The following is a 25,393-nucleotide window of genomic DNA, read 5'->3' on the forward strand; positions in this document are numbered from 1 at the left end:
AGTTGCAGTCCAGTCTGAAAGAGAAAAACATGAAATGCATAGCAGTTAGTAACGAGAACCATGTGTGTCGTCCATCTCCTCACCCCAACCCCTCCAATCTCCCCCCATTTCCCATCTGTGCCCTTCAGGCCCTCACTTCAGTCACCTCCCACTTCCCTCTTCCTTCAGAACCCGTCTGTTTTTGTTTTCGAGCCCGGGCTCTTTGCACAGGAAATTGTATACATTGGGAGCATTCAGGAAGGCAGAGAGCAGCTTTCCCGTTAGCTCTGAGTGTGGACATGAAAAAAAAATGGATAAAAGAGGTCAGTAATTCCTAAACCAGGAGAGAAACAGAAGTCAGCTGTTCTCCTCCCCTCACTTCACTTCCCTCCCCTTTACACAGTCTCAGCATTTCAAAAATCCCTGCCACACCACTGCCACGAGTCCATCTCTAAACATAGAATATTTGAAAAATCTCAAAGTGGAAATCAGATAAAAAATTAATTTTCCTGAGGGGATTTGCCTCTCTTGATACATGTATGCTTCCTCAGCTACAGAGAAGCCAGTGAAAAGGGGAGACTGTGTGGAATGAAGGAAAAGAGGAGGAGATAAAAAGGAGCAGAGAGAGACTGGCTGGGGGTAAAAAAACAACAGGAAACCAACCGATTCTAATGCTGTTTCTGCAAATCCTTCAGAGATAAAGCAGTGCTCTGCCACGTCCCAGCGAAGCGATGGTCACACCATGTCTTTTCTTTGATCATCACTTGAAGTAATGACAATCTAAAGGACTTAAAAGTTCAAAATGTGACGTCACTTCTTCTCTCAGCCTCCAACAGTGTGTTTAGTCAGAATGTGAGCGGATGCAGACTTTTGGGAGCTGATTGCTGGGATTTCTATGTGGCTGCTTTTTGACCTACAAACTCAACCTTTCTGTGGGTCATATGGATCGATCTCTGTGCTTCCAAGGATCTGTTTGTTTTAATCATCTGGACTACTAACTGGAACCACATGAAGAATAAAGGGACTAAGCAGAAGTCCAAAAAGAAAGGAAGTGAAAATGCGTTCGGCTGTGACCTGATAGAACATCTCCAGAATTCAGGACAAGATGGTAAACTCTTTATTTTGCTTTCTTTGAAATATAACACTCCTTTACAAGCTACCATCAAACTACAAACTATTTCTTTCATCATTTACTTGACTCATACATAGAGGATAACATTTATACTGAAAATGTAGCTTTATTAGTCATTTCCTAGATTATTATTGCTATTACAACCTTTTACATACACATTATGTGGTGAAATTAAGACAAAAGGTGTCTTTATGTAACAAATACAGGCTTTGTTCAAAGTTTGTTACATATTTGAATTGTAGGTATACATGTGTTTTACATTTAGTAAGGCCATTCATTCACCCATTGGCTGTATTAAATGGTCATTTGTAACTTTGGGTGTGGCTCTTACATTTTTTGTGTTAATCTCCTACGGTGACTATGGGTCCTATGAGTAGTTTTGTGTCTGACAAAAGACTGGGCGGTGCTGCTGCCTATAGATGAGAGGAAATAATGAGCCAAGAAAAAAAAGAATTGAAGAACTGTAGTTTGTTTGAGAGGGTTGTATTCTTTTATCCCTTTATCCCTTTTGATTCCTCTGATCGTATGCCTTGTTCTTTTCTTACAACCATCATCTGTGCTTTTTTTTGGGAGGACCATGATATGTCAAAAAAAGAGAGTGAACAGAAATCTCCCACGTGCAGAGGCATAAGAATAGCTGTGTTGAGGATAACTTTAAGGAAGACCTGTTAGAGTGGACCCTCTGTAAGGCGGGGCATTCAGTGCAGGAAGTGAGGGAGGAGGTTTGGGTCGTACCCCTCTGTCATGGATGTCCAGCAGACATATTGTGTTTTTTAGATTGTTAGTGCATTACATTGTTACTGCTTTTTAATGAAAATAACTGAATACCACTGGAAGCTACTGACAAACTAACAGAGACACAAAGTAGATGTTAAGTTTAGATATAGTGACCATCAAAAACCTTTTTATTTTTAAATGTATCTGTGAGCATTATAGGGTATTAAAGTGTACCTGATGCCCACATCTTCCCTGCATAGCAAGTGTTGGAATAGATTCCATTTAGCATCACGACTGCACAGAAAATCCAGCACAATGTTATGTTGAATTGAATCTTTGTTTTTTACCCCACTTGCACAAGTGACAAGAATGCAAAGTAGCATGCTTACACACTCACTATCTTGGTATTTGTAAGTAAACTCTTTAAAAAGAGGAAATACTCTTTAACCTTCACGTTTGTAAGATTAAACATTGAAATATCTCAAATGATAATTAGCAATGAAGAATGATCAATACAAATTCTGTTTGACGTAAAAAGGATATGAAACTCACACCTCCTGTCTCACACAGACGAAAGTAATCATGATTATGTAGTTCTGCAAGTTGCTTGTAACATTTGTGTCATGTTGCCATTGTAAAACTACAATAATTTCGGAAAAGCAATTCTCTAAATCAGCAGACAATCTGCCCCTGAACCTTTAAAGTCAGCATACAACAATGTTACCATAAAATATCTTTATAAAACCTGACAAAAAGGGAAAGACTGCAGCGCTGTTATGGGTTTTTGTAAGGCCAACCACTGAGCAGCAGCTGCAGTCTCAGCTTTTAATGAAACATTTAACGTTACTGTAGAAACAAATCACTTGCATCTGTGACTCTGTCGAGACTGAGTCAAATTGTAACTTGAAATTTTCCTCTCCACACATCATGCGTTGATTTCATTTCATATATTATCATAAAGTGTCTTTAAAAATCAGTACAAAATCAAACTGTATTTTGTTGCCAAGAAGCAGAAATATTCCTGAGGGACTGAGAGGTACTAAGTGAAGGCTTCAGAGTTGTTAATCATCCAGCAATTTGACCACAGGCATGTCACTGAAAGTCCATTTAAGTCAAATAGATGAGAATGTAAATTACTCTTGGTGTCTGAGTGATTACTGAGAAATTAACCATTGCCAAAATTATTCTTTCATTTTGTGGAGGTTGAATTTTATTTGCAAGATGACCAGTTTTGTACATAACACCAAGAGACATGGAAATTAGAGTGTAGTTAAAATGGAAAAGTCTGCAAAAGTATCAACAGAATAACCGGGACATCATGAAACAAAATAATGACAAAAGGTTTTGAAATGTAGCAGCATATGGAACTGAAACTCAAAAGATGTTAAAAAATTATGTTTTTATTATGCATTATTTTTTATCGTGAAAGACAGTTACATCATGTTATCTATTGATTTTCACATGTGAATATCAAGTATCTTCTTTAAACCTGCACTGACACATAATTCATTACCTATTACTACTTAATATCACGCACTGCTTAGAGGTTAAAGTTAATTTGTTGGTCCACGTGAGACTGAACATGTGAGACGCTATGAAAATCTATTGGATCCAATTAAAAAATATTCTTTATATCTGAAAAGAGATGCACTACTCTAGTTAAAAGACAGCTGATCTTAATTGCATTCAAAAATAAATCCCAATACAATCAAAAATACATCACACTCAGCCTCAGAATCAGCTTTTTCCAAGTCTACTGCTTTGCAATCAATTGCTATTTTCAGTATTAGCTAAAGGGAAGTTGTGGTCAGACTGAATCAGAGCATGTGATTTAGCTGTAAAGCCACAGTTAAATCTGTTTAAGTTTTTTAAAAGTGCAGCCAAACACTGTTGTGTATAGAAGGTGATGTACTGTAGTTCAGAAAGCCGTTTTCTATTAGAGGAAATGTCGTAAGTAATACCAGCTACAAGGACTGGGTGTGTCAACCTTCCTCTGAAACAAACAAACCATTTTTAACTTCCTGTCAAAGTCCACCTACAATCAGCGGCCCTAAGGAATTGAAAACAGACCTAGTGGAACAAACCCTATACCATGAAGTCAACCTTATGTGCATTGTTGCTGCTGAAACATTACCTTTACAGTTGTTTCCTTCTCCTGCTTTTAAGATTTAATGTGACCATCAAGTCCAGTGTGCACATGTGTAAAAGAGCTGAAACAGGAGAAAATAAAGTGTGTTCAAGGTCCTCTAACTGTATGTGACTAACATGATTTCTTAACTTCAGTCCCTCAGGTTCTGAAGAAATGTGCAGAGTTTATTGAGGAGCATGGGATTGTGGACGGGATCTACAGACTGTCGGGGGTCACCTCAAATATCCAGCGTCTCAGGTACTCATGCAACATGTTTCATTTACAGTAATGCTTTTGAGGCATCAAAAACCTCACACCATAGACAATGCTAGACATCAGGTGGTATGATTATGATTTCAGTATGAAGCATGTGTTTAAAATATATCATCTCTATACACACTCTCTATATCTTACTGATGTATACATCCTGTTTGGAGCAGCTCCAATTACTCAGTAAAAATTGATGCTACGCTAAATCAAATATTATTATCTCAAATCATGCCCATAAAATTAGGCGAATGTTAGTCCCATTCATTTTAATAAATGGACATGGTATATTTAATTTAGATAATGTTTTTTTTCTCAGATTGAGCTTGTTTAGCATCTTTGTTGCTGTTTTTTTTTTTTTTGCCACAACAACATAACAATGACTGGATAGACTTCAGTCTAACAAGCCACATACTGCAACTGTAGTTAGCATGAGTGTTAAACAGTCAAAGCATTCAGCTAACAGTGTGTGTGTGTGTGTGTGTGTGTGTGTGTGTGTGTGTGTGTGTGCAGGCAGGAATTCAGCTCTGAGGCGTGCCCTGACCTTACAAAGGAAGTGTACCTCCAGGACATCCACTGTGTGGGTTCCTTATGTAAGCTGTACTTCAGGGAGCTACCCAATCCTCTGCTCACATATGAGCTATACAGCAAATTCACTGTGAGTACATTCAAATCACATTTACAGTTTTGCATGTTTTTGTTCATGCTTTACAAACAGTAATTAATAACAGACAAAATGGCAACGCCAGACGTCAATAAGCAGTATTTATTCCACATGGCCCCTCTGTATATTTGTGTCAGCACTATATAAACCTTATTTATTATCATCTTTCATGAGTGTGACCTCATCTCTCTGGCTCACTACTGAACAGCATCTCGTATCCCTGGAGAATACAGTACCATTAGCAGATGTCAACTGAACTGTGAACAAAGAACACTCTGTATTACATTATTACACAAAAACATTAATTTTACCTTAGCATGATTCATTATCATTATCATCTTCATTACTAAAAGTAGTAGTGTTGCTGTCTTATAATCATAAAAAGATGTCCCTGCATATACTGTACAACAGAACTGATTGTAAGAGACTGAATGTTTATGATCTGTTTGATCTTTTATGTGTGTATTTATATTTGTGCTTTTTGTGGCCTACCCTGTTTTCAGGCTGTTCTGGCAAATAACAGTTTGTTCTGATACTATATAACTGAAGAGCTTTATTCCAAGATGAAAACATTTAGTTTCTGGCCCTTTTGGATCACAGGGGGGGTTTAAGATTTGTAATGAAGCAAGAGCAAAAACAAGTATAATGAGATCCTAAAATCAATTCAAAACTTAACTGGCAACCTGTGTGGCCAAAACTGGGGTGACACAATCTCTACATTTAGTACCAGAGAGAAGCTTTGTGGCTGTGATCTTTCTGGATGTGAAAGAGACTTTATAGAGGAGCAGGAGAGAAGGGAACAGGAATACCAAATTGCAAGACGTGCTTCATGCTTTTTGTATAGCTTTCTGTGTACCTTGACGGGCCATTTGCATACCTTGGCATTCATAAATCTTGTGCTGCTCATGCCTGAAAACTCCAGCACTCCCAAAAAGTCAGTTCCTCACATGGCATAATATGAAAAGAAAAAAAAAAACACACCAAAACACAGTTCAGGTATGCTCATCAGGGGTGAAAAGGGTGACAAAGATGCGAATCCCCTAGGGGAGGCCTAGGCCTTATTTTTAAAATATCAGCTTTAAAATGTGTACTTACAGTTGATTTTAGCATGAGGATAGGGTAAAACTCACGTAGAACTATGGGGGGTAGCTCAGGCCTGTTGCCGTAGTTGCCATAGCTCCGTCTTTAAAGAGTTTCCCTTCAGGGATCAATAAAGTATTTCTGATCTGATCTGATCTGATTCTGATTGCAACTGCTGTTTGGTCCATTAAAAGACAGGGTGTAGATACAAGTGACACAATTAGGCTACTGTAACAAGCTTTCTGTTTAACTACATCATAAATAACATAGGTCCAGGTTAAATGTCTACACCATTGTCTCATGTCTCATGTTCCAAAACAAATCCAAAAGCAAATTGTTTAAGTATGTTGTGGTAATAACAGTATTAGCCTTGCTGATATTATCTTAGCATAAAGAAAATGGAACCATCAGGGGCTAACGTTAACGTTAAGTTGGCACTTTGGCTGAGGAGCTCAACTTATGTTGTAATCATCGACAAAATGTAACGTTAAATGAGTAGTCCCAGAGCCCTAACGTTAGTAACGTTATACAAGTGGAATTTGGAATAACAAGTTCGCCAGTTAACGTTAGACTCCATGGAAATAACATTAACACCTAACGTTATATCCAAACTGTGATGGCGTTAGCATTTGCTAAATCAAAACAATTCAACCTTATCAAGCTAATTAACAGTCCGAGTTTGACATATCGTCATATAAGCCAATTAAGATTATCATAACGCTGTAAGAGATTCTTAAGGCATGCGGGCAGTCAAAAACTGACCTCCCAGAGACGGCCCTCTTCAGTCTTCACTCTTCTCAGGTGCATTGCACGTGCCAAACACAGAAGCCAGGAGCTTTATTTTTTTGCCTTTTTTTTTTGACAACTCAAAAGGCGTGGAATGCCCCCCACCCCCAAATGTTTTTTTCAAAAACTCATCAGATCTACACAAATCACAGAAATGACCTATTTTGGATTCAAAACAAGTGACAAGTTTGCACCCCTGCAGTTTCCCTATTGCAGAGCTTTCTTGCCAAGTTATCTTGGAAGGAATGAACTCCGTCTCAACAACATGAGCATTGAGCAAGATCTCTACAAGGATCAAGCATCCAAATCTCTTGTTTTCACCGACCCAGGATGTGAATTATTTTGACATGGACATATTTCTATTTGACATGCAGGAAGTGGTCTCGGTCCAGGGGGATCATGAGAGACTTTTACACATTCAGAGGGTCATCAAAGAACTGCCGACCCCTCACTTCAGGTGAACTTCAGCCCTTTTCACTCTCAGCAGTAAAGACAGTTGTACAGCTGACAGTCCTGTTTGACAGCTTTTATGAATAATGTTGTAATAAATGTGACAAGAAGTGTTTGTCAACTCTCCTCAGGACTCTGGAGTACCTTACTAAGCACTTGGCCCACCTTGCCACCTCAAGCACAAAGACCAACATGCACACACGAAACCTGGCTCTGGTTTGGGCTCCAAATCTATTAAGGTGAGTTTAGATTCACAGATGTGCTTGAAACACTTTTTTTTTTACAGCAGGAAATGCAGAGATACCTTCCAGTCTAAAATTTTTTTTTTTTTACTTTTTTGCTCCTTCAAAGTATTTAAACTGAAAACTCTCGTGAATTTCAGTAGATGTTCTTGGAAAATATGCATAAATACAACTTTTTTTTTCTGAAATTCAAAGATTTTAACATTTCTTATTTTCAACTCTTCTTTTCTCAGATCTAAAGACATTGAGACATCATGTGGTAATGGAGACATGGCTTTCCAGGAGGTGCGGATACAACAGTCAGTGGTTGAGTTTATTCTAAACCACACAGAGCAGATCTTCAGCAGTGATTCTGTGCAAATCAAACCCAAAGAAGGTATGACATTCAAAAAATACAGAGATTTGTTGAGCTAATTCGCCATAAAAAAAATTGACTTATTATACTTGTCCAGGACCGAGTTTGATGTGTGGAGAGAAGTATGCCACACTCCCGATCAGTGGCCAGTGTGGGCCGATGAAACTGATGAGCCTGGAAGAAGCCCAGGCCCGCTCCTTAAGTCCAAACCATCCTGTGCATAAAGAGCGTCAGCGAGAGAACAGTCTGCCTGATACCAGCACTGCCACGCTCTACCACACTGTCATAGACATATCAGACAGCAAGTATGACAGATTTGGGTTCAGTCCTATTGAGCCATTATGAGTATAATTTACAGTGTGCTTCACTGTATTTACCATTTATTTATTACTGTCAGAACAAGCTGTGGAATAGCACTGGGCTTAATAATCCCTGTTTATCTCTTAGGAGAAAGTTTTCTGGGAAGTCGAAGAAGTGGAAGTCCATCTTCAACCTGGGTCGGTCTGTGGACTCGAAGGGGAAACTGAGCCGGAACGGCAGTGTGTTCATAAGAGCACCGGGGATAACAGGTAGAGTGTCCAACAGGAAAGTTAACAATGACCAACCACACAAATTTAGAGGAGAGGTCACTAAAAGTATTTTGTTCCTGCAGTCTAAGATAGTCTAATGTGAACATGAACATCTCGCTTCCCAAGTCAAACAACAGTGAGACACACTTACAACATTATCATGTATAAAGAAAAAGATTTAAGGACAACTAGGAATAGAAACTAGTAGAGCATGGATTTGCAAGATGAATCTAAGGGGTGATGAGATGATACTTATTTATTGTAAAATACTACATAGTATCACCTCTTCAGGCCTATAAAATGATTCAAATGAAAATTTCAAAATGTGTTTTTATTTAATTTTTTACAGCCTCCGGATATTTAAAATGTTTTGTCAAAGTGCGATAATGTTATTGTTTCTTCTACAGAAAAGGCAGCTCTCCGTCCATCCAGGAGCATGGAGTCCTTGTGCTCCTTACCAACAGGTGGGGCTACAACTTAGAGAGATAGATACTATAGATATAGTAATTCAAACACAGTAAAATGAATGTGACAGTGTAATTTTACAGACTACTAACTTTGTCTTTGCGCCTTTATAAAGCTCCTTTTTGTCTTCATCACTTATACTATTTTTACTGCACAGATGATGACAGAACAGGAAACAGCAGTCCAGCTGGTGGACCCGGTAGCATTTTTGTCCCAGATGTAAAATCCAGAACGCTGGGATCCGACTCGCTTTATGACCTCAGTGAACACGACCAAAAATGGGAGTTTAAAGGGAACAATGCTGGCGGGGCAACAGGTGGCTGGAGCTCTAGCATGAACCAGAAGGGGTCACCAGGTGCCTCTACACCCCCTCAAAAAACACTGCCAGAGCAACTGAAAGTATTCAAAGGTGATGAGCTCAGAGGCTACAAGCCCACCTCTCCGAAAAACAGGAGGATGTTATACTCAGGCTCCTCCCACAACAGCTCCTCTCGGCCCTCCTTCCCAGGAAGCTTCTTCCCGCTGGAATCCTCGCCGAGGCATCAGCGCAGAGCCGTCAACATATCTGAGCCTTTTGCTGTGTCCGTACCCCTGCGCGTGTCAGCCGTTATCAGCTCTAACAGCACGCCATGCCGGGGGCCCGCCAAGGACAAAGCAGCTACTCTGAAACCCTGCAAAGAGAGCTCAGAACAGAGCAGCAACAGTGGAAAAAGCAACACTTTCCCCCAACTGGAACCCAAGAAGCAGGAAGGAGCAGAGAAGAAAAACACAGAGGAGCCGACCTCTAGAGTCCCGCCAGAGGGTGAGGACATCTTCCTTTATCACATTTTAAAATGGCCTGGTACGTTACATATTAAAGTCATACATGTGTAATAGGATGTAATGAAAAAACATACTTTTTTTATTCAGATACAAGCAAAGAAGTGGTGCAAGAAGGTCAAGGAGAGATGAATATTTCTGAACTGGAATCACCGTCCCTTGCAAATGCAAGAGAAGGCAAAGATGCAGCGCCATCTCCTGGGAAAGAACTACACAACCAGCCCATAGCTATGCAACTGGTAAAATATGTACTGTAGTTAGTTGTTCTTCTGCTCCGTTATCTTTCATTAGGGCTTAAGTTTTCTAGACTGTTGATTTTATCATCAAATGAAGTTTGTCGAGATAAAAATACAAGTCAGCAAGTGGAAGGACCACATGGCATCAGTATTTGGTTACTTGTTAGTGTCTTCAGATTCATTACTAGTCTCATGAGTAACCAAGTCAAGTCAAATTAAGTCAGATTACTAGGATTTACAGATGAAAACAGTAGCATTGTATTCTGAATTCTAATTTTCCTGTTTTAAAGTAAGAGAGGAAACATTTGTTTCCACTTTTTGAGTCGTGATCCTACAGTTCCATATTTTCTATATTGACATAGTTTTCCTTTTCCCAACTCTCCTATTATTCAAATTTCTAGAAAGGTGACCGGTGAATACTGCTCTAACCCTCATATCTTTGGCTCAATGAATGGTGGGATCATTTTGGTTCTATTAAATCTTTTCTGTTTTTGTTTGTTCATCATTTATACTTTCTTAGGACAAGAGATCGTCTACTGGGAAACCGCTGTGGTCTGACCTCCACCAAGAACTGAAGATAACTGAACCTGAAATTGACCTGCTGGATGAGACTTTTAAACCTGTTTTTGGCTCCAGGAGCACTTGTGAGGTCATGAAGTTAACAATGGATGTAAAGTCAAAACGAAGCCGCAGCTCTCCGTCTCTATCTTTGTTATTTAGGGAGCAGTCTTCAAATACCTCTCTGAGTGATCATGTAGTCGCTACTGGATCAGACTCTGCAAAGAAACAGCCCTCAGAGTCAGACATCTTACTTTCTCTCCACAAAAAATTTGATGTGATTGTTGGTGGAAACACCGAAAATGCCCGCCCTGCTGACATGGTGGATGAAAAAGAGAAGAAGCTGCATCAAAAAATCACACCCTCAAACAAAGACGACCCAGCTTCCACCAAACAGTGCCAACTTCCTTTAAAGGAAACCTGTTCAGATAAAGTTATGAATCCTTTGACGAGAGAGGATACTCCAACGGCTGAAGGCTCCTCAGGAGCAGATGAGTCAGACAAAAAGTCAGCAAAGCATGAAATTCCTCAAGGAGACAAAAATGTCTCCTGTGATGGAGCAAAGAAGAGTGTGACTCCTGAGCTGGAAGTTATTCCGAGGCTGTCGGTGTGTTTGGAGGAGAGACGTAAAACCTTGGAGCTGCCAAACCTTGACGAAGGATGCGGAGGAAACTCAGAGGAGCTGGACTTGGTGGAGCCCTGGGAGGATCTTAGCTCCACCAAGCAGTGGGTTACCAGTCCTCTCCACTCACCTGACGTGGAGGAGTTGTTTAACCAGCTGTCACCCTTCAGCTCTCGTGGGGAAACTGTGAGCTCAGAGGAGGGAAATATTTCTTCAGCTGATGATAACAAACAATCTCTCATTAAGAGCACTGAACGCTTCTCAGGAAACAGTCCTCAGACCACCAGCAAAGCAGAAACTAAATGGATGTATTTGCCGTCAGTACCTACACGGGTCAGTGTGAACAGCAATAACGCAACACAACCTCACACAGGAAAAAGCAGCACAACAAAACAGAAGAATACAGCGTCATCTCAGAGGTTTTACAGACAGATGTCTTATGAAGCAGCTGCTTCGGAGAAAAGAGAGGAAAATTGCTTTTTTAAACACAGGCCATATTCTCTTAATTTAGACCTGGGGCATCGATGCATCAGAGACATTTCTAATCAGCAAAACCATAATTCATCAGAGTTTTCCTCTTGTCAGAGAGGATTACTGACCTCGTCTGCAACTGTAAACAACGGGCTTCCCTCGGAGCTGGAGTTGTTTCTGAGTGATCGGCAGGCACCTCTACGCCGAAATTCAGCCCCGGTCAGCGTGTCATCGGTGCGAACAGCCTTCATGATAAAAACATGCCAGGCCAAAGCTGTGCCCGTCATCCCTCCGAAGGTGCAGTACAGTCAGATACCTCACTCCAGACATGAGAATGATTTTGACGCAGTGAAGGAACAAGAGAAGGAATATCCTAAAATGAGCGCAGAGAAAAGCAACGCTGCACCTCCTCTGACGATGTCAGATCTGAAGGAGGAGCTGGAGAATAAAGAGCCTTCCCCCAAACACCAAAAACACCCAAATGTTGAGAAATGTGGAGAGTCAGTGAAGACCACATCTACTCCAGAGCTGCCAGTCATAACAAGGAGACACGCGCCCAGTCTAGAAGTGTTTGTAGACTGTCCCAGACCTAACAGAGGGAACATCTTACAAAGGCCGTCTTTCAGGAACCGGCAGAGACCTCAAAGTCTCATCCTGCTCAGCCCTCCTTTTCCCATCATGGACTACCCGCCGTCAGGAGACGACGGCAAGCTCCTTTCATCCATCAAGAGCCTGAACGACACGTCAGCAGGGAGTGTCTTTTCTAAAGAGGTGTCGGAGAATTTCAGGACACCGGAGGGGATCCCTCTTCAAAACAAAATGACAATTCCAAAAAGTGGACAGAGACTGGAAACGTCAACCAGCTGCTTCTACCAGCCGCAGAGGAGATCGATGATATTTGACAGCAGGAGCCACAGGCAGATTGAGTGACTGGAGGTACAGTCACTGACTATGAGACTGGGTGTGTGTAAATAGATACAGTATACAAGGAAACTTATAGTGGAAACTGAAAGGAGGACGACATGATAACCTAATGGAGCATTTTGTTTGCTATGATTCAAGCATTTCTTGAGGGATGAAGGATTTGTTAAAATTCAGATTCTGAAGTATTTAAGAAGGAATTGAGGACGCCATGATGTATGTAAAAGCCATTTAAGCTTGACTAAGATCTAGGGCTGCAACTAATGATTTTTTTCATTATCCATTAATCTGCTGCTTATTTTCTCGATTAGTCCATTAATTGTTTGGTCTATAAGATATCAGAAAATAGATTTTAAAAATCTCATCACAGTTTCCCAGTGCCCGAGCTGATGTCTTCAAATGGCTGGTTTTGTCAAAACAACAGTCCCAAACCCAAAGATTAAGTTAAAAAAACAGCAATTATTTACATTTGAGAAGTTGGAACCAGTGGCATTTTTGCTTAAAAATGTATTTAAACAATCAATGATCAAAGTTGTTTGCTGGCAATTAATTTGCTGTCAATCGACTAATCTATTAATCGAATTGTTTCGGCTCTACTGAGATCAAAGAAGGAAATGTTTTTAAAAGTGACTAATTCTAAATGAATGACAGACATTTAGTTTAATGCTCATGTCAAGTTACAGTAAAAATGAGAAATTGAATTTAGAGCTCACTCTCAGACAAACACAGAGATTTGGACTGTTAAAAAAAAATCTGTTAACTAATAAATTAGCTGCTGTGAAGTATTTGTTGGAAAAAGTAGCTTAACAAAAGAATTTTTTTTAACTCAAAGTCCTCTTTCTAGCTTTTTTCCCCCAGAGTTTTCAACCACATCTCACAGTCTTTCTCAGAGGATGGAGTTTATTCAGTTGTCATGGAGATAGCTCATTGAGCAAAAGGAAAACGATTGAAATCTCCACAATAAAGCTAGTAAGTGGACCTTAAGTAATTTTTTTTTACTAATTCATAGGGATTAGTTGTTTAAATATTTAAATATGTTCCTTTTCATCCTCCCTCTCTGAAATAACTTTGTTCCAGGTTTCATTGAAGCAAAAAGGTCACCAGGTTTCTAGTGAGTCACTGGAAATTCGGACAAACAAATGACTTGTGTTCAGGGCTTCATATTTTCCTTATGTCTCTACAATATTTCGATATACTGGATTCTGCTACGGCACTCAGTTCCACAAGAATCAGAATAAAGTCATGTTAAACAAACAAACAAACACATCCCATGTGTGTCAATGTTGTTATGACATACAGTATAGTTGGATTATTTGAATTTAATGACCGGTAACAGTCAGAGTTCATACTGTATCAGACTGTGACTTCTTTACAAAAATATTCATGTCTGATATGAATTTATGCTCAAACATTAAGGGCTCTGAATACAGGAAATGTACAGTAAAGGTTAACAACAAATAAAATGGTAAACTTAAAAACTGACAATTAAACTGTCAAACAGTTTAACAGCCATGAATTTGATCATGTAGATTAAGATATGTTTATTTATTCCTTTATTAATATACACCTGATAAGAAGTAAACTTGCAACTCTTTAAATATACTGTATGTTGCTATTGGCTCTGTGATAAGCTGATGTCAATGTGATTTTTTTAAACTAATATTTAAAAGGAAATTCTTTTTCTGATCAAAATATATTGCAAACGTAATTAATAGTATTTACCCACAGAAGTACTTTAATTCATGTGTATCTTTATTTTCTGTAATTGCTTTGTGTTTTATTTGTTGTTTGGTTTTTGACAATAATGAGAACCAGCATTGTAGAAAAGACTAAAGAGTATCTGTTATAAAAGTGTACTGGAGGTTGAGTGTGTGCACGCTGACTGTATTTCATGTGTTTGGGCTTTGATGGTGCTTTGAGTCAAAGTCATATGATGGAATCTCCAGGTTTTTCTCTCTCTTCATTTTACAAACACAGCATCTGATGTATTTACCTTTTGTGCTATTTGTGGGGTGAGCGCCCATGAACACAACATAGTTTGGATGTTAAAGGAGGTTACAGTGTATTCTTTTTTTAAAGATGCGGATATTATTGCGGTCACAGTGTTTTTTTATGCTGTAGTTTGGATGGACTGGATGAATGATTACAGTGTTTTATTCAAATGAGATATAAATGTTTTTTATTTGTCTTGTAACTTTTGTATACTTGTTGATACTGAAAATGATTGGCTGAACCGCCTGTATTCTTAGGAAAAACAACTGAATGCAGAATTTTGAGATGAGCGTTTTGCCTTAATTAGATGATGACGGCACCTGAAGTAATGTACATAAAACACTTGATGAGTTTTGTTACAGAAGAAAGTTATGAGAATAAAAAGTTCTGAACATCACACCAGTCAATGGTTCTGCAAACATGTGGCTCTCATTAAAACATACAGTGTCAAGCAGTGAAATTCTAACTGGTAAACTGGTCAAATCCAACTCACCAGTTAAAAATTAGTTTTTGTTTTGTTAAATGTTACTTGACGTCTCCACTTTGACAATATATGATGTATGTATTTTTGGACTACCCTGTGTATATGTTACCCAGAGGTTAAAAATCATTACAACAACAACAGGTATCAGGTGACATTTCACGTTCCAAATTACCTGTTAAAATGAAAGATTACAGTATTCAGAATGACGAGAAAACTACTGAGATTCTTCACCAAGTATCCCATTAAATATGAGCTTTGTTATGACTGCAGTGTTTTTGCCAAGTGAAATAGGCTTTATACTATACAACAGAAAGCATTTTCCTCCGGACATTTACCTGTTCTTCCGCTTACATCTCCTTCTATTCAAATCTTTGCTTAAGCACTTCTTTTAAGGATTGAACTTTGCTTCTCTCTCCCTTTGAAGTATTTTAGCTAAGACATAACACTGTCACACAAGTTATACATATTCAAAGATGTTGTCGAAATAGTAACTGTCTGGTTTGTTAACTAACAACTTATATGCTAAACAAATCAGAGTCCTGAGAATTTCATAACTTTCATACAGTCCCTCAGAAGGCAGCTCACTGTGAGGGGCAATATAAAAGAGTCTGTGGTGCTGCTGTTAAATGAGGAGTATTGAAGGGGGCCCCCAAGACTGATTGGGCCCTTTGGAGATCAGATGTGATTCTGCACCCAGTTACATGTGGTGTGGTTGAGATCTATAACATCAAGCCTGCTGTTTTCCTATCTAGGACATTTCACTACGCAAAAAATAAAACTGTAGTAGCAATGTTGGTTTAACTATTAATGTAACAGGACTTTATTTATTTTTTGGGCCAAACTTCTCCAAAGCATGCTCCTGCAGTTCCATGTTAATCAACTAGCTCTGGTCTTTGCCACCAGATGACGCTCCTGCTCCACAATGCACATCTGAGCGAGCCACTAAACGGCGGGACAAACAGACAGACCTGCTGGAAACAGTGAAAGTCTGCTACAGGTACATAAAGTGCTGTCTTCATCTGCAGGCAGAAAACACCGCTCTGTGAACCATGCTCCCATATGTTTTGCGTCTATGTGCGTGCGTGTAGTTTCCCTTCATCAATGAACGTGCACTTGCCTCTCTGTCGTCCTTTTTCCAAAATAAATCCTTACTTTATAGTGCGTGATTCCATATTGCAAAACCACAATAAACTCCAATCACTGCCACACTACAGAGTGTTCAACTGCATAAATCTCATTTCTGCTGTTTGCTAAAATACAGAGGGGCTCCTCAATAACACAGTGCATTAGGTTGCATACAGTTAGGACTCACAAGTCATGCACAACCAGTGTTTGTTTTAAATAATAAATAGACCACGAATACAGAGCGGAAGACATGCTGCAAGAAATAACTTGTTTTTAACTTTATTAGCCTATTACTTGCTACAGTCCCAAGAAATGGAGGGTTGTTTTTTTTTGTTTATGTTTTATTTTATTTTTTTTGTTACCTAAGTGACGACGTATTCCTCTTATTCCCAGTCTTCTAGTCTACAGGTCTAATGTTTATGTTCACACGTGGACTGACTGAAGGTGACAGGAGTCAAACGAAAAAAATCCACTGTAATTTTATCCAAATGTCACATCTAATATTTCGACCAAAATAGCAAAATAGAAGCATTCATTTTGGAACAGCGGTGGCGCTTACTGAGGCCACTTCCATGTCTGCGCAGTTCATTATTTCCCGACCTCTGACTCTGCTTGTGTATGGAGCGAGAATTAAAAAGGCGTATTCCCAGCACACTGAAAAAGGCAAGCAGAGCACGGTGCGCGAGTTGAATATTCAATTAGAGGGTGTGTGTGTGTGGGGCTGAGGAAAAGTGAAGCTGCGTGCCAGTCCTTCATCTTACATTGCTGATTAGCTGTTAAACAGATTATATACAGCTGAATGGGTTCAAATGTTGCAGCAGAAAACGGTCGGAGTTCAAGGCAATGGCGAGCGGTTTCCTTCTCCGCCACTTCAGCAGGCTGAACACACTTTGTCACCACGAACAGCTCCATAATGAAACATGCTGCTGTTCCATCTTCCTCACTTTAACCAGTCATTTAAAGACCAAAAAACATCGAGAGCAACTGAAACAGTTTCCAGTCCACCGATGCAGGTCGAGTTGTTTGGATGAAGCTGAACCAAAATATAGCAGAAAAGAACCTACCTGTTATACAGACTATAAACACAGTTCATATTTAGCTTTGCGATGTTAATGCAAAAGTTAAATCTTTGCCTTTTTCGGTTCACACAAACATGCTCACATTTCTATATCAGTAATCCATTGCCTTCCAATAGACTATTTATTGGTGAAAAACAGCCGCACGCAAAACAAAAAAAAAACGCCACCGCACGTCATAAAGTAATGAAATGTGAAGATAAAAGTGCATTAAACCATTAAATGCTTGTTTAAAAATATATCCTCTTGAAAATAGTGCCCCCTCGTCCAACAATAACTCAGTACTCTACATTCACAAGCGAGGTTAGAAGCCTGGAGCAGCAGCCATTTGTCCTTTAAAAACGAGTAAACAAACACGTTATACATGTACTAAAGTGTTTAAAAGTTTATAAACTATTTTGTTAAAGTTAGCAGGTTAACATGTTAGGTTTACTACACACATTTACTAAGCTGGATAAGTTTAAAGCAGTGCAGTGCCACAGCAAGCCACGCGGGTCCAAAAGAGCTCTCATTGAGAAGCCACGTGTCCGTTTCCAAAGCCTCTCCAACTTAACCACCTCCTTTGTACGACTAACCCACATCGGCAGCGTCCCTCCACATAAAGGGATTTGCAATTTCAAGATATTTCAGCTTAAATGTTTTTGACAGTTCCCTCGCTTTTACCTCGGCTTGGTTATTTTAACTGTGCCAAATGGGTCACCTTGGGTTGCTGTCTGCGCGCAAAGGGCTTTTGCGCGCATTCAGTCTGAATTTTTTCCAACTTTCCTTGACGGGGAAACCAGCTGCTGGTCGTGAAAAGACGGCTTATTAATTGTCCTTTGTCATGCAGAATTGCTTGATTTCTAAAGAAACGTACAAAGGCTCTTTTTCAGGATTCAAGTATTTTGTTTCGTGCGTATTTTCAAACCATCGAATCAGCTGCAGCGCCGCGCCGTCTACCAGACTCTCAGGTACTGACTGCCTGCTCCCTTTGTCCCCTTTTAATGCTGTTGTAAATCGTGCAGACTGATTTGTTACAAGCTGTTCTTTTAATCTGATAGATAAGAGACATGTCAAAGAAAAGCCGTAAATAAAAAATTAGCCAGAATAAAGACAAGGGCGAGTCTGCTAGATGGGCGCCTGTTGACTCAAGCGGCTCTCCAGCGTCAGGGGAGCCCTCTCCTCAGCTCTGTCAAGGTTACGTCCACAATTCCCTTTTCTTCTTTTTAAAAAGACACCGTAGTCCTTTTTGCTTCAATGAATTGATCGGCACAAAATTAAGAATAAATAAATTGAGCATTTGGAGCACCGAGCGTATAAGCTCCCCCAGGGCGCATACCCCCGGGCTATTGAATGGATAAAGGGCGCTTTGCAGAGGACGTTGTGAGCAAAATGGGGCTCTATGGTGCAATTAACAAAATAGTCTAATCCCATATCTTAACAAATGCAAATATTAGAGTTTTGTTAAAATGGTTAAGTGAACAATTAAATGAAAGTTTACAAGTGAAACTTCACATCCAAAAAAGGCACACTGATGCAGATAATGTGCTGTACGCAATTTAAGAACAGTTTTTGCTCCCTTTAAAAAAAGCCTAGAGATACGTTTTTAAGGAAGCAATGTATTTTAAAGCCTATTCAACATAAAAAATATAATTTTGAGAACCAAAGCCTCAGTCAGAGAGCAGCTGTGGCGGTGCGTAAAACAGGCGATCAAAACTGGAACTATCCGCAGAAGTCCTGGTTTGGTCTTTTTGGAGATGTTTTAGTGATCAGATGACATATTTTTTAACTTCAGTAAAAATATCCATATACACTCTTTTTAGATTAATTTGAACCAGAATAAACTACAGAAGTATTTGGCCTAAAAGACTGAATTTATGTTTTAGGATGCTGCGTATTATTTGACTTGGCATACTATGTTATTTTGTGGATTTAATAATTTTCCATAAAAATCACATTATATGCTAATTAATAATTATGTTTTTTTTAATTTAAGAATAATACTGGCTGAGCTGAAGAGACTTGAATTAGGTCTAAAACACACCTGGAGCTCATAAAACCGACAATTAACTTGAGCACACTGGTGCGTTAACAATAAGAACAATATGGGTCATGGACACCAAACTGTGTCTTTTCCTAATTTATTTTCATGTTAGATCGATATCTTAAGATAGGCACCCTTTTGATGCACCAGCACCCAGAGTGATTATTAACTCAGTCACACGAGACAGATCATTTCAGGGATGAAACTTGAAAAGAACCCCAAAAGGCCAGCCAGTGATATCTGGGTTGAGTGTCCCCCAGGGAAAGCACATAAAAGGACAACAATGTCTATGTACCTCTGAGTGAGAAAGATGATTGAGCATTTGATTTACTCGTCCAGGACGGAGTTCAGTTCATATAATGTATATATAATGTGCTCCTTCTAGATACACAAGCACATTTTGTTTGTAGTAGTTGTTAGTGTCCTGTTTTTGTCCTTCCCAATTTCTTTTTGGCTATTTGAGCAAAAAATATGAACCTTGTGAATCACTTTTTTAGTCTTCTTCTTCTAGCCTGAACGCCAAACACCTCTTGCGCAGCTTTACCTTCATGTAAGAGAAAATAAAATATATATTTTAAACTGCAAAGAATCTTACGCCTGAAATGTTGCCACATCCAGCGCAGCCATGGAGAGTATAATTGTGTGGAGATGTATTTCACGTTACAATTTTGACCAAAGACCGTCACACAGTATTTGGCATCATCTGACTGTCTTCTCACGCCATCTTTTAAAAAAAAAAGATATAATTTAATTTCCAGTGGTGCGCAAAGATCAAAATACTTAACACACGACAACGTAGTCTGCCGCTCAGAAATATTTTTATTTAAGTATCAACATTTTTAAATAAATAAATATTTTCAATTACACTGAAGATATAATTTCAGAGTGATCTCAGCGATGTGACATTGAAGGAATTTCTTTCCAGCTTTCGATATTTGAAGTCACAGTTCCATCCACATAGAATGAATCAGTCACCATGTATACAAAATACTGTATCCCCAAAATACTAATAAACAATGTTGCTATTGTTTTTTTTTGTTGTTGTTTGTTTTTTGTCATTTGGGTTTGTCTTTACAAATATGCCTACCATACTCATCGGATTGGCAACAACAAATGGACCGTTTTCAGAAAAAAACTACATACAAAACGTACAACATGTATACAGCTATACAATAATTCAGGGCAATTCCCTGATTAAATATTCTCTTTCTATGTACAGACGACTGAACACAAGTGGATCAGTCTCTTTTTTTGGCTGTATTCAAAATCATGAGGACCAAAATCTTTCAGATGGGAGGCAGGGGAGAGTTCAGGGGGAGACGGACAGGTCCACATCCTCCTTTTCGGACGAGGAGGGAGATATGGGCATGTCATCCTCCTCTTCCTCCGAGCACCTCGCGGTTGACAGGGACGAGCATTTGCAGTTATGTGATCCAGTCCTTTGGCCGCTGCTCTTGCCCTCCTTTTTGTGCTTCACTCTGCGGTTCTGGAACCAGATTTTCACCTGTTTCTCGGACAAGTTCAGGTATGTGGCGATCTCGATGCGCCTCAGTCTGGAGAGGTACATGTTGGAAGTGAACTCTCGCTCCAGCTCCAAAAGTTGTGTACTGGTGAAGGCTGTGCGCATGCGCTTACTGCTCTGAAGTTTGCTGTTGCTGTTTTCTGTGAAAATAAAGGGAGGTTGTCAGCCACATTGATATTATGAAAACAGGTGCAATGTGTCTTTGTCCACGCGATCAAACGTTAAAGCAGCCTCTACTCACCGATGGAGATGCAGTGGAACTGTCGCGGGTCTGGGACTGAGTACGCAGCTTGGTATATCCCCGGTCCGTGGCTGAGGTTGACGCTGTTGGATGAAGAGTGCTGCCTCGACAGAGCTGTGTGACAGTACTGTGAGCTGAAGGGAGAGAAAGACGCCTTGAGGAGCGGCAGTGTCGGTGGTGACGGATGGAGCTGGGACGCGGTCATGCACAGCGGACAGAAGCACAGCAGCCCGGCTTTCCTGGAGTGGCAGGAGCCCGGCAGCCCGTGCGGGTGGTGCGGCGAGTGCACGGCGTACGGGAATAAAGGTGGGTTGTTCTCGTTCCCTTTGTCGTTGGCCTCCCTTAAAATCAAGGAATCCACGAGAAAAGACCTCGGCATGTTTGCAAACTTGTTGCTCAGCGTGGGTGAAGTTGAAGGCGGCGCGTCGCTGTGTCAGCCTGCTCTTCTGGGGACGGTGGACAGCGAAGTGGTGCTGAAGGCGCACTGACGCTCCTTAAATAGCCGCCGTGGACTCGGTTCGGCCATGTGACGGTTACGCTGTAAGCGGCCAAGAGCTCTCAATAGGGTTTTGTGCCTTTCTCTCGGCATTCCCACTGCACGCTTCCCCATTATTTCACTTGTTAACTAAATGAACTGCATAATGTAGTCTATTCTTGTCAGCCCCACCCACGCCGCAAGAGGCGGCACTGCCCATTCTCCCTTTTATCATCACTCTCACTTTATCATAGAGCAGAGCTTAAATTTGCGAGAGAAAACGTTTCTGTCACATTCGGAAAGCCAGTAGGCCTATATGTATTCAAGTTTTGTCTTAGACATTAAGCAGCCTATCAAGGTATAGTCTTAGTGTCTGTATAAGACCAAGGCGAGAAGGAGAGACACTCGTGAAAACTTTCAGAAATACTTACAACTGTTAAGTTACATTCATTATCAATAAATGACAGCAGGTAAATTACAAAATCATTTCCAGTCGTTTCTTTTGAAATTAAAGGTTCATTATGCCTGCATCTGGTGAGACAATGAGAAGGTAAAGCCAGTCAAATTTATTATCAGCTGCATGTGTACATGTCTTTAATTTTTGCCACGTTATTTTTCTGAATAAACGCCAACCATTCCTATTTAATTTTTGTATGTATGTATGTATGTATGTGGCTGTGGTTAATTATTTGTGTGGCAGGTCTTCTTCTTCTGCACTTGTGTGGTTACTTTACTGACAGTGCTGAGCGCAAACAGGACCGCAACAGCTGAATGTAAAGTTTATGCATATCCATTTAAGGTTAATGTGTCATTTCTGGGCACAAAAAAGGGACAAGTCATTGCCTGAAGGCAGTGCTGTTAAAGAGCAGTGATTAATTCCTTTGCTCGGGCCCCTGCCGAGTCGGGGGAAAGAATATGTAAAAATAACCAGGTTTTCACTCTGCGGCCCTTATTGAATGTCATTGTGGAGGGTTTTCAATGAGAGAGAAAGAGAGTCGAATTAAAGTGTGTGACAGCGGCGGATAGACGCAACAAAGGCGACTCTGTCATAGAGGAGCCCAATGCGCGGCGCGTGAAGCCCCCGCCTCGCGCTCTGATTGAATTAAGTAATAGGAAAACATTTTCTTTCACTTTAAGGCTCTCTGAACAAGACCTTCAAAGAGACGGGACCCGCAATGTGTGAGTAAATAGTGAAATGCGATTTCTCATCCTCCCTAGTTTTTAATTCTCTTCTTTATTAAGCGGGCGAATACAAAAACTAGTCTGTTGATATCTTAAAATTAAAGATAAATGACATCGTACACATACCTAGGCTAGACCCAACGCCTCGCGACGTTGCGTTTGATAGGGCAATGATGATGCTAAGCTAGTCCACACAAAGTTATTGCACAGCTGCATCCTAGAGTTTGACCTGTGTTTTGCTTTATTCTTCTTACTTTCTGTTAGGGTTAGCCTATTTAATTAATGACAGTACCGTGTTCCCTTGTCGTCTGTTGGGACTTAGTGTTTACATGTCATCTGCTTTAGGCATTATTTCCCTCAAATTGTCACGTCCAGCGAATTAGCGCTTCAGCTCCAAAAACATGAGGGTGTGATGCTATCTGTTTTCTCCTCATAAAAGAGGCCTAATGTGCTCAGCTTCACACCACTAATCTTCCATAAAGGCTGGAATTAGGCGGTGCCATTAAAGTAGACAAATTAGGAGCAGTTAAATCCTTTAACGAGACTAAATATCTACCCGAATGACTGTTAATATCTTCGAGAGCCATTTTCATTTTTTTTATTAGTCTCTCCTTTCATTTCCTGCCAGGAATGAGCCATTAACTAGCCTGTCAATCTTGTTGCACTGTCTGAAACCTGTAAATACAAATCTATCGCTTTTATTCCGATTCTTAATTAGGTAATAAGTTAATGACATGTTTTCATCATACGTCAAAAGCGCTATTATTCTCATGAGGAGTTTACCTGATCATGTGCTTATGCTCTAAACTGAACAGGCAAAGTGTGTAATTTTTATTTTCATTCCTGGCTCTAAACACTGCAGATTGAAAAATAATTTTCAAATCCAGCTTCTTCTTTTTTCTTTTTTCTTTTTTTTTACAGCGGCAGATAGCCTGGATGGTGGTGGCAGCTTGATGTATTGCTTAACATAAAGATGTTATCAAAGGCCCTAATTTTCAAATTATGTACAGCAGTCACCCCGTGGATAGGAATAGAGGTTTCATGGGTCGTCACGCAGGGAGGCTCATCCTAATTTGCAATCCCAACTGGAGACTGACAAATAGTTTTGACCTCCCTCTGGAGGCGCGGGCCAGAAGTGCAAAGAATCTCATTCTCCATAATCACTTGTTACTGAGATAAATAATGGAGGGAAATAGCCCACTCACATTACAACAACTCTATTACATTTTTGCTCTAGTTCTAAGCTAAAAAAAATACATTTATAGCCACTTATGATAAGGTTCATGTATCATCACATCCATATCTGTGTTTTCCCTCACAAACCACTGATCCTTCAGCACAGCTCCATGTGTTCGGTAACTAGCATACAGCTGTGGGTTGGTAAAGCTTCTTAATGTTACTGTTTGATAGGGGGGAAAGCATTGCCCCTGAAATAGTAAATTATTTATAAGATATTAAGTTGGAACAATTGCCATCACTCAAGTTCATCCCTGATGATAACACTGACCAGTGCCTGCTGTGCCGTTGGAGAAGCACATTTTCAGGGGCTTTTATGCAATTATACCCAAAGATCTCGTGCCTGATGACATAAAGAGAGCAGTCTGTTTATGGAGATGTAGTCAATATCTCCTTTTCTTTTTGGTATGAATAATTCATAGTTTAAGACACTATCCCCCCTCACTTAATACGTACACACACTTAAACACCCACACATCTCTAATACAAATGATGGTTTTAGCTGACAGTGTAACAGGATTTAAGGTCCCAGTGGGGTTTGGCCCAGCCGTGGATGGGCGCTGTGACTGTCGACGTGACACAGAGGGCCGACTGCCCCTCCTAATCTCCCCCTGAGGCAACATCACAGACTGCAGATCCGGCTGCACCTCTATGGACACACAAAGGCCTGATTATCATTCATATGCTCACCAGAAACACCAGTCCAATAGATAACAGATGACGCATAAGTACCAGCTGAATGGTGCAATATGTTTAGGCTGCAGGAGTCTATAGGGACTAATGAATCCTTAAGAGAGAGGGAGACTGACAAAGAGATGCAGTCAGTTGAGGTACCATGATGTGACAGATATAAGGCTCTACAGGTGAACTTGAGTGAACCAGAGGAATCTAAATGCAAAATGTTTTTTGTTGTAAATATAAGAAATTAAAGAACTTGATGCTGCATGCTGAACAGTGACTGATGATATCTAAAAAGTGGAGGCGTTTAAGTGATTATTTTGGGATGAGGAGATATTTAAGTGACCATTTGTAGATGATAATTAGTGCTGCTTAACTCTGCATGGCCTCGCAATTAAACAGATCAAATAGCAATTTTACTTTAACTGAAGTTACAAGAAGCATTTGGCATCCAGCGAATTAGACTTAAACTGACATTTTAACACAAAATAAAAACATTTTCAGATGTTTGTTTTTAAATATTATTTTATGTATTGTGTTTGAAATGTGGTTTTTATATTAAAAAAATGAATGTTGTCAGAAAAGTTTTTATCATGTTTCCCTTCTTCAGTGCTAAATCATCATACTTAACATGCAGCGGCACAAATACAAGCTTGTTATTATGTTGGTTGACATCTGGTTGATTCCTCACTTCACCTTGACAAGCTATACATTGTTTGAAAGCACAAAGCTTCACGGTTCTAGCTCTATGGACTTTTTTAGGATCCCTATTTCACTACCTCAACAGTTACTTATTTTGTAAGAGGAGTACATATAAAACAGAGTAAAACTCTTGGAGCCACTCTTTTTATTAATTATTGTGGCACCCAAGCATGATTTGTTGTGGCCGAGTTTAGCT

General features: G+C 39.9%; 2 protein-coding genes across 2 annotated transcripts; one reads left to right on the forward strand and one right to left on the reverse strand.

The window, feature by feature from the left end:
- The first annotated feature begins 193 nt into the window (after positions 1-193).
- On the forward strand, positions 194-14,850 carry arhgap31 (Rho GTPase activating protein 31). Its single transcript, XM_044221591.1, has 12 exons — positions 194-1,087; positions 4,112-4,214; positions 4,737-4,881; positions 7,128-7,210; positions 7,335-7,442; positions 7,679-7,821; positions 7,898-8,105; positions 8,248-8,369; positions 8,777-8,833; positions 8,992-9,636; positions 9,744-9,892; positions 10,410-14,850. Exons 1-12 carry the CDS (start codon positions 988-990, stop codon positions 12,468-12,470), a joined length of 3,924 nt encoding a protein of 1,307 aa, XP_044077526.1. The 5' UTR covers positions 194-987; the 3' UTR covers positions 12,471-14,850.
- A 5,110-nt stretch (positions 14,851-19,960) lies between these two features.
- On the reverse strand, positions 19,961-21,488 carry gsx1 (GS homeobox 1). The gene is made up of 2 exons (XM_044221597.1): positions 20,925-21,488; positions 19,961-20,823 (listed from the first exon to the last, which is right to left on the reverse strand). Exons 1-2 carry the CDS (start codon positions 21,301-21,303, stop codon positions 20,471-20,473), a joined length of 732 nt encoding a protein of 243 aa, XP_044077532.1. The 5' UTR covers positions 21,304-21,488; the 3' UTR covers positions 19,961-20,470.
- Positions 21,489-25,393: the final 3,905 nt, after the last annotated feature.

This window comes from Siniperca chuatsi, linkage group LG14, assembly GCF_020085105.1.
Source record: "Siniperca chuatsi isolate FFG_IHB_CAS linkage group LG14, ASM2008510v1, whole genome shotgun sequence".
Taxonomy (NCBI): domain Eukaryota; kingdom Metazoa; phylum Chordata; class Actinopteri; order Centrarchiformes; family Sinipercidae; genus Siniperca; species Siniperca chuatsi.

Bases quoted from the DNA above. Each gene is read 5' to 3' on its own strand.
- arhgap31 (XM_044221591.1), top strand. From the start codon at position 988: ATGAAGAATAAAGGGACTAAGCAGAAGTCCAAAAAGAAAGGAAGTGAA. The intron at 7,822-7,897 runs GTATGACATTCA...ATACTTGTCCAG, and splicing joins GCAAATCAAACCCAAAGAAG to GACCGAGTTTGATGTGTGGA. The intron at 9,637-9,743 runs GTGAGGACATCT...TTTTTTATTCAG, and splicing joins CTCTAGAGTCCCGCCAGAGG to ATACAAGCAAAGAAGTGGTG.
- gsx1 (XM_044221597.1), bottom strand. From the start codon at position 21,303: ATGCCGAGGTCTTTTCTCGTGGATTCCTTGATTTTAAGGGAGGCCAAC. The intron at 20,824-20,924 runs GTGAGTAGAGGC...TTATTTTCACAG, and splicing joins GTTCCACTGCATCTCCATCG to AAAACAGCAACAGCAAACTT.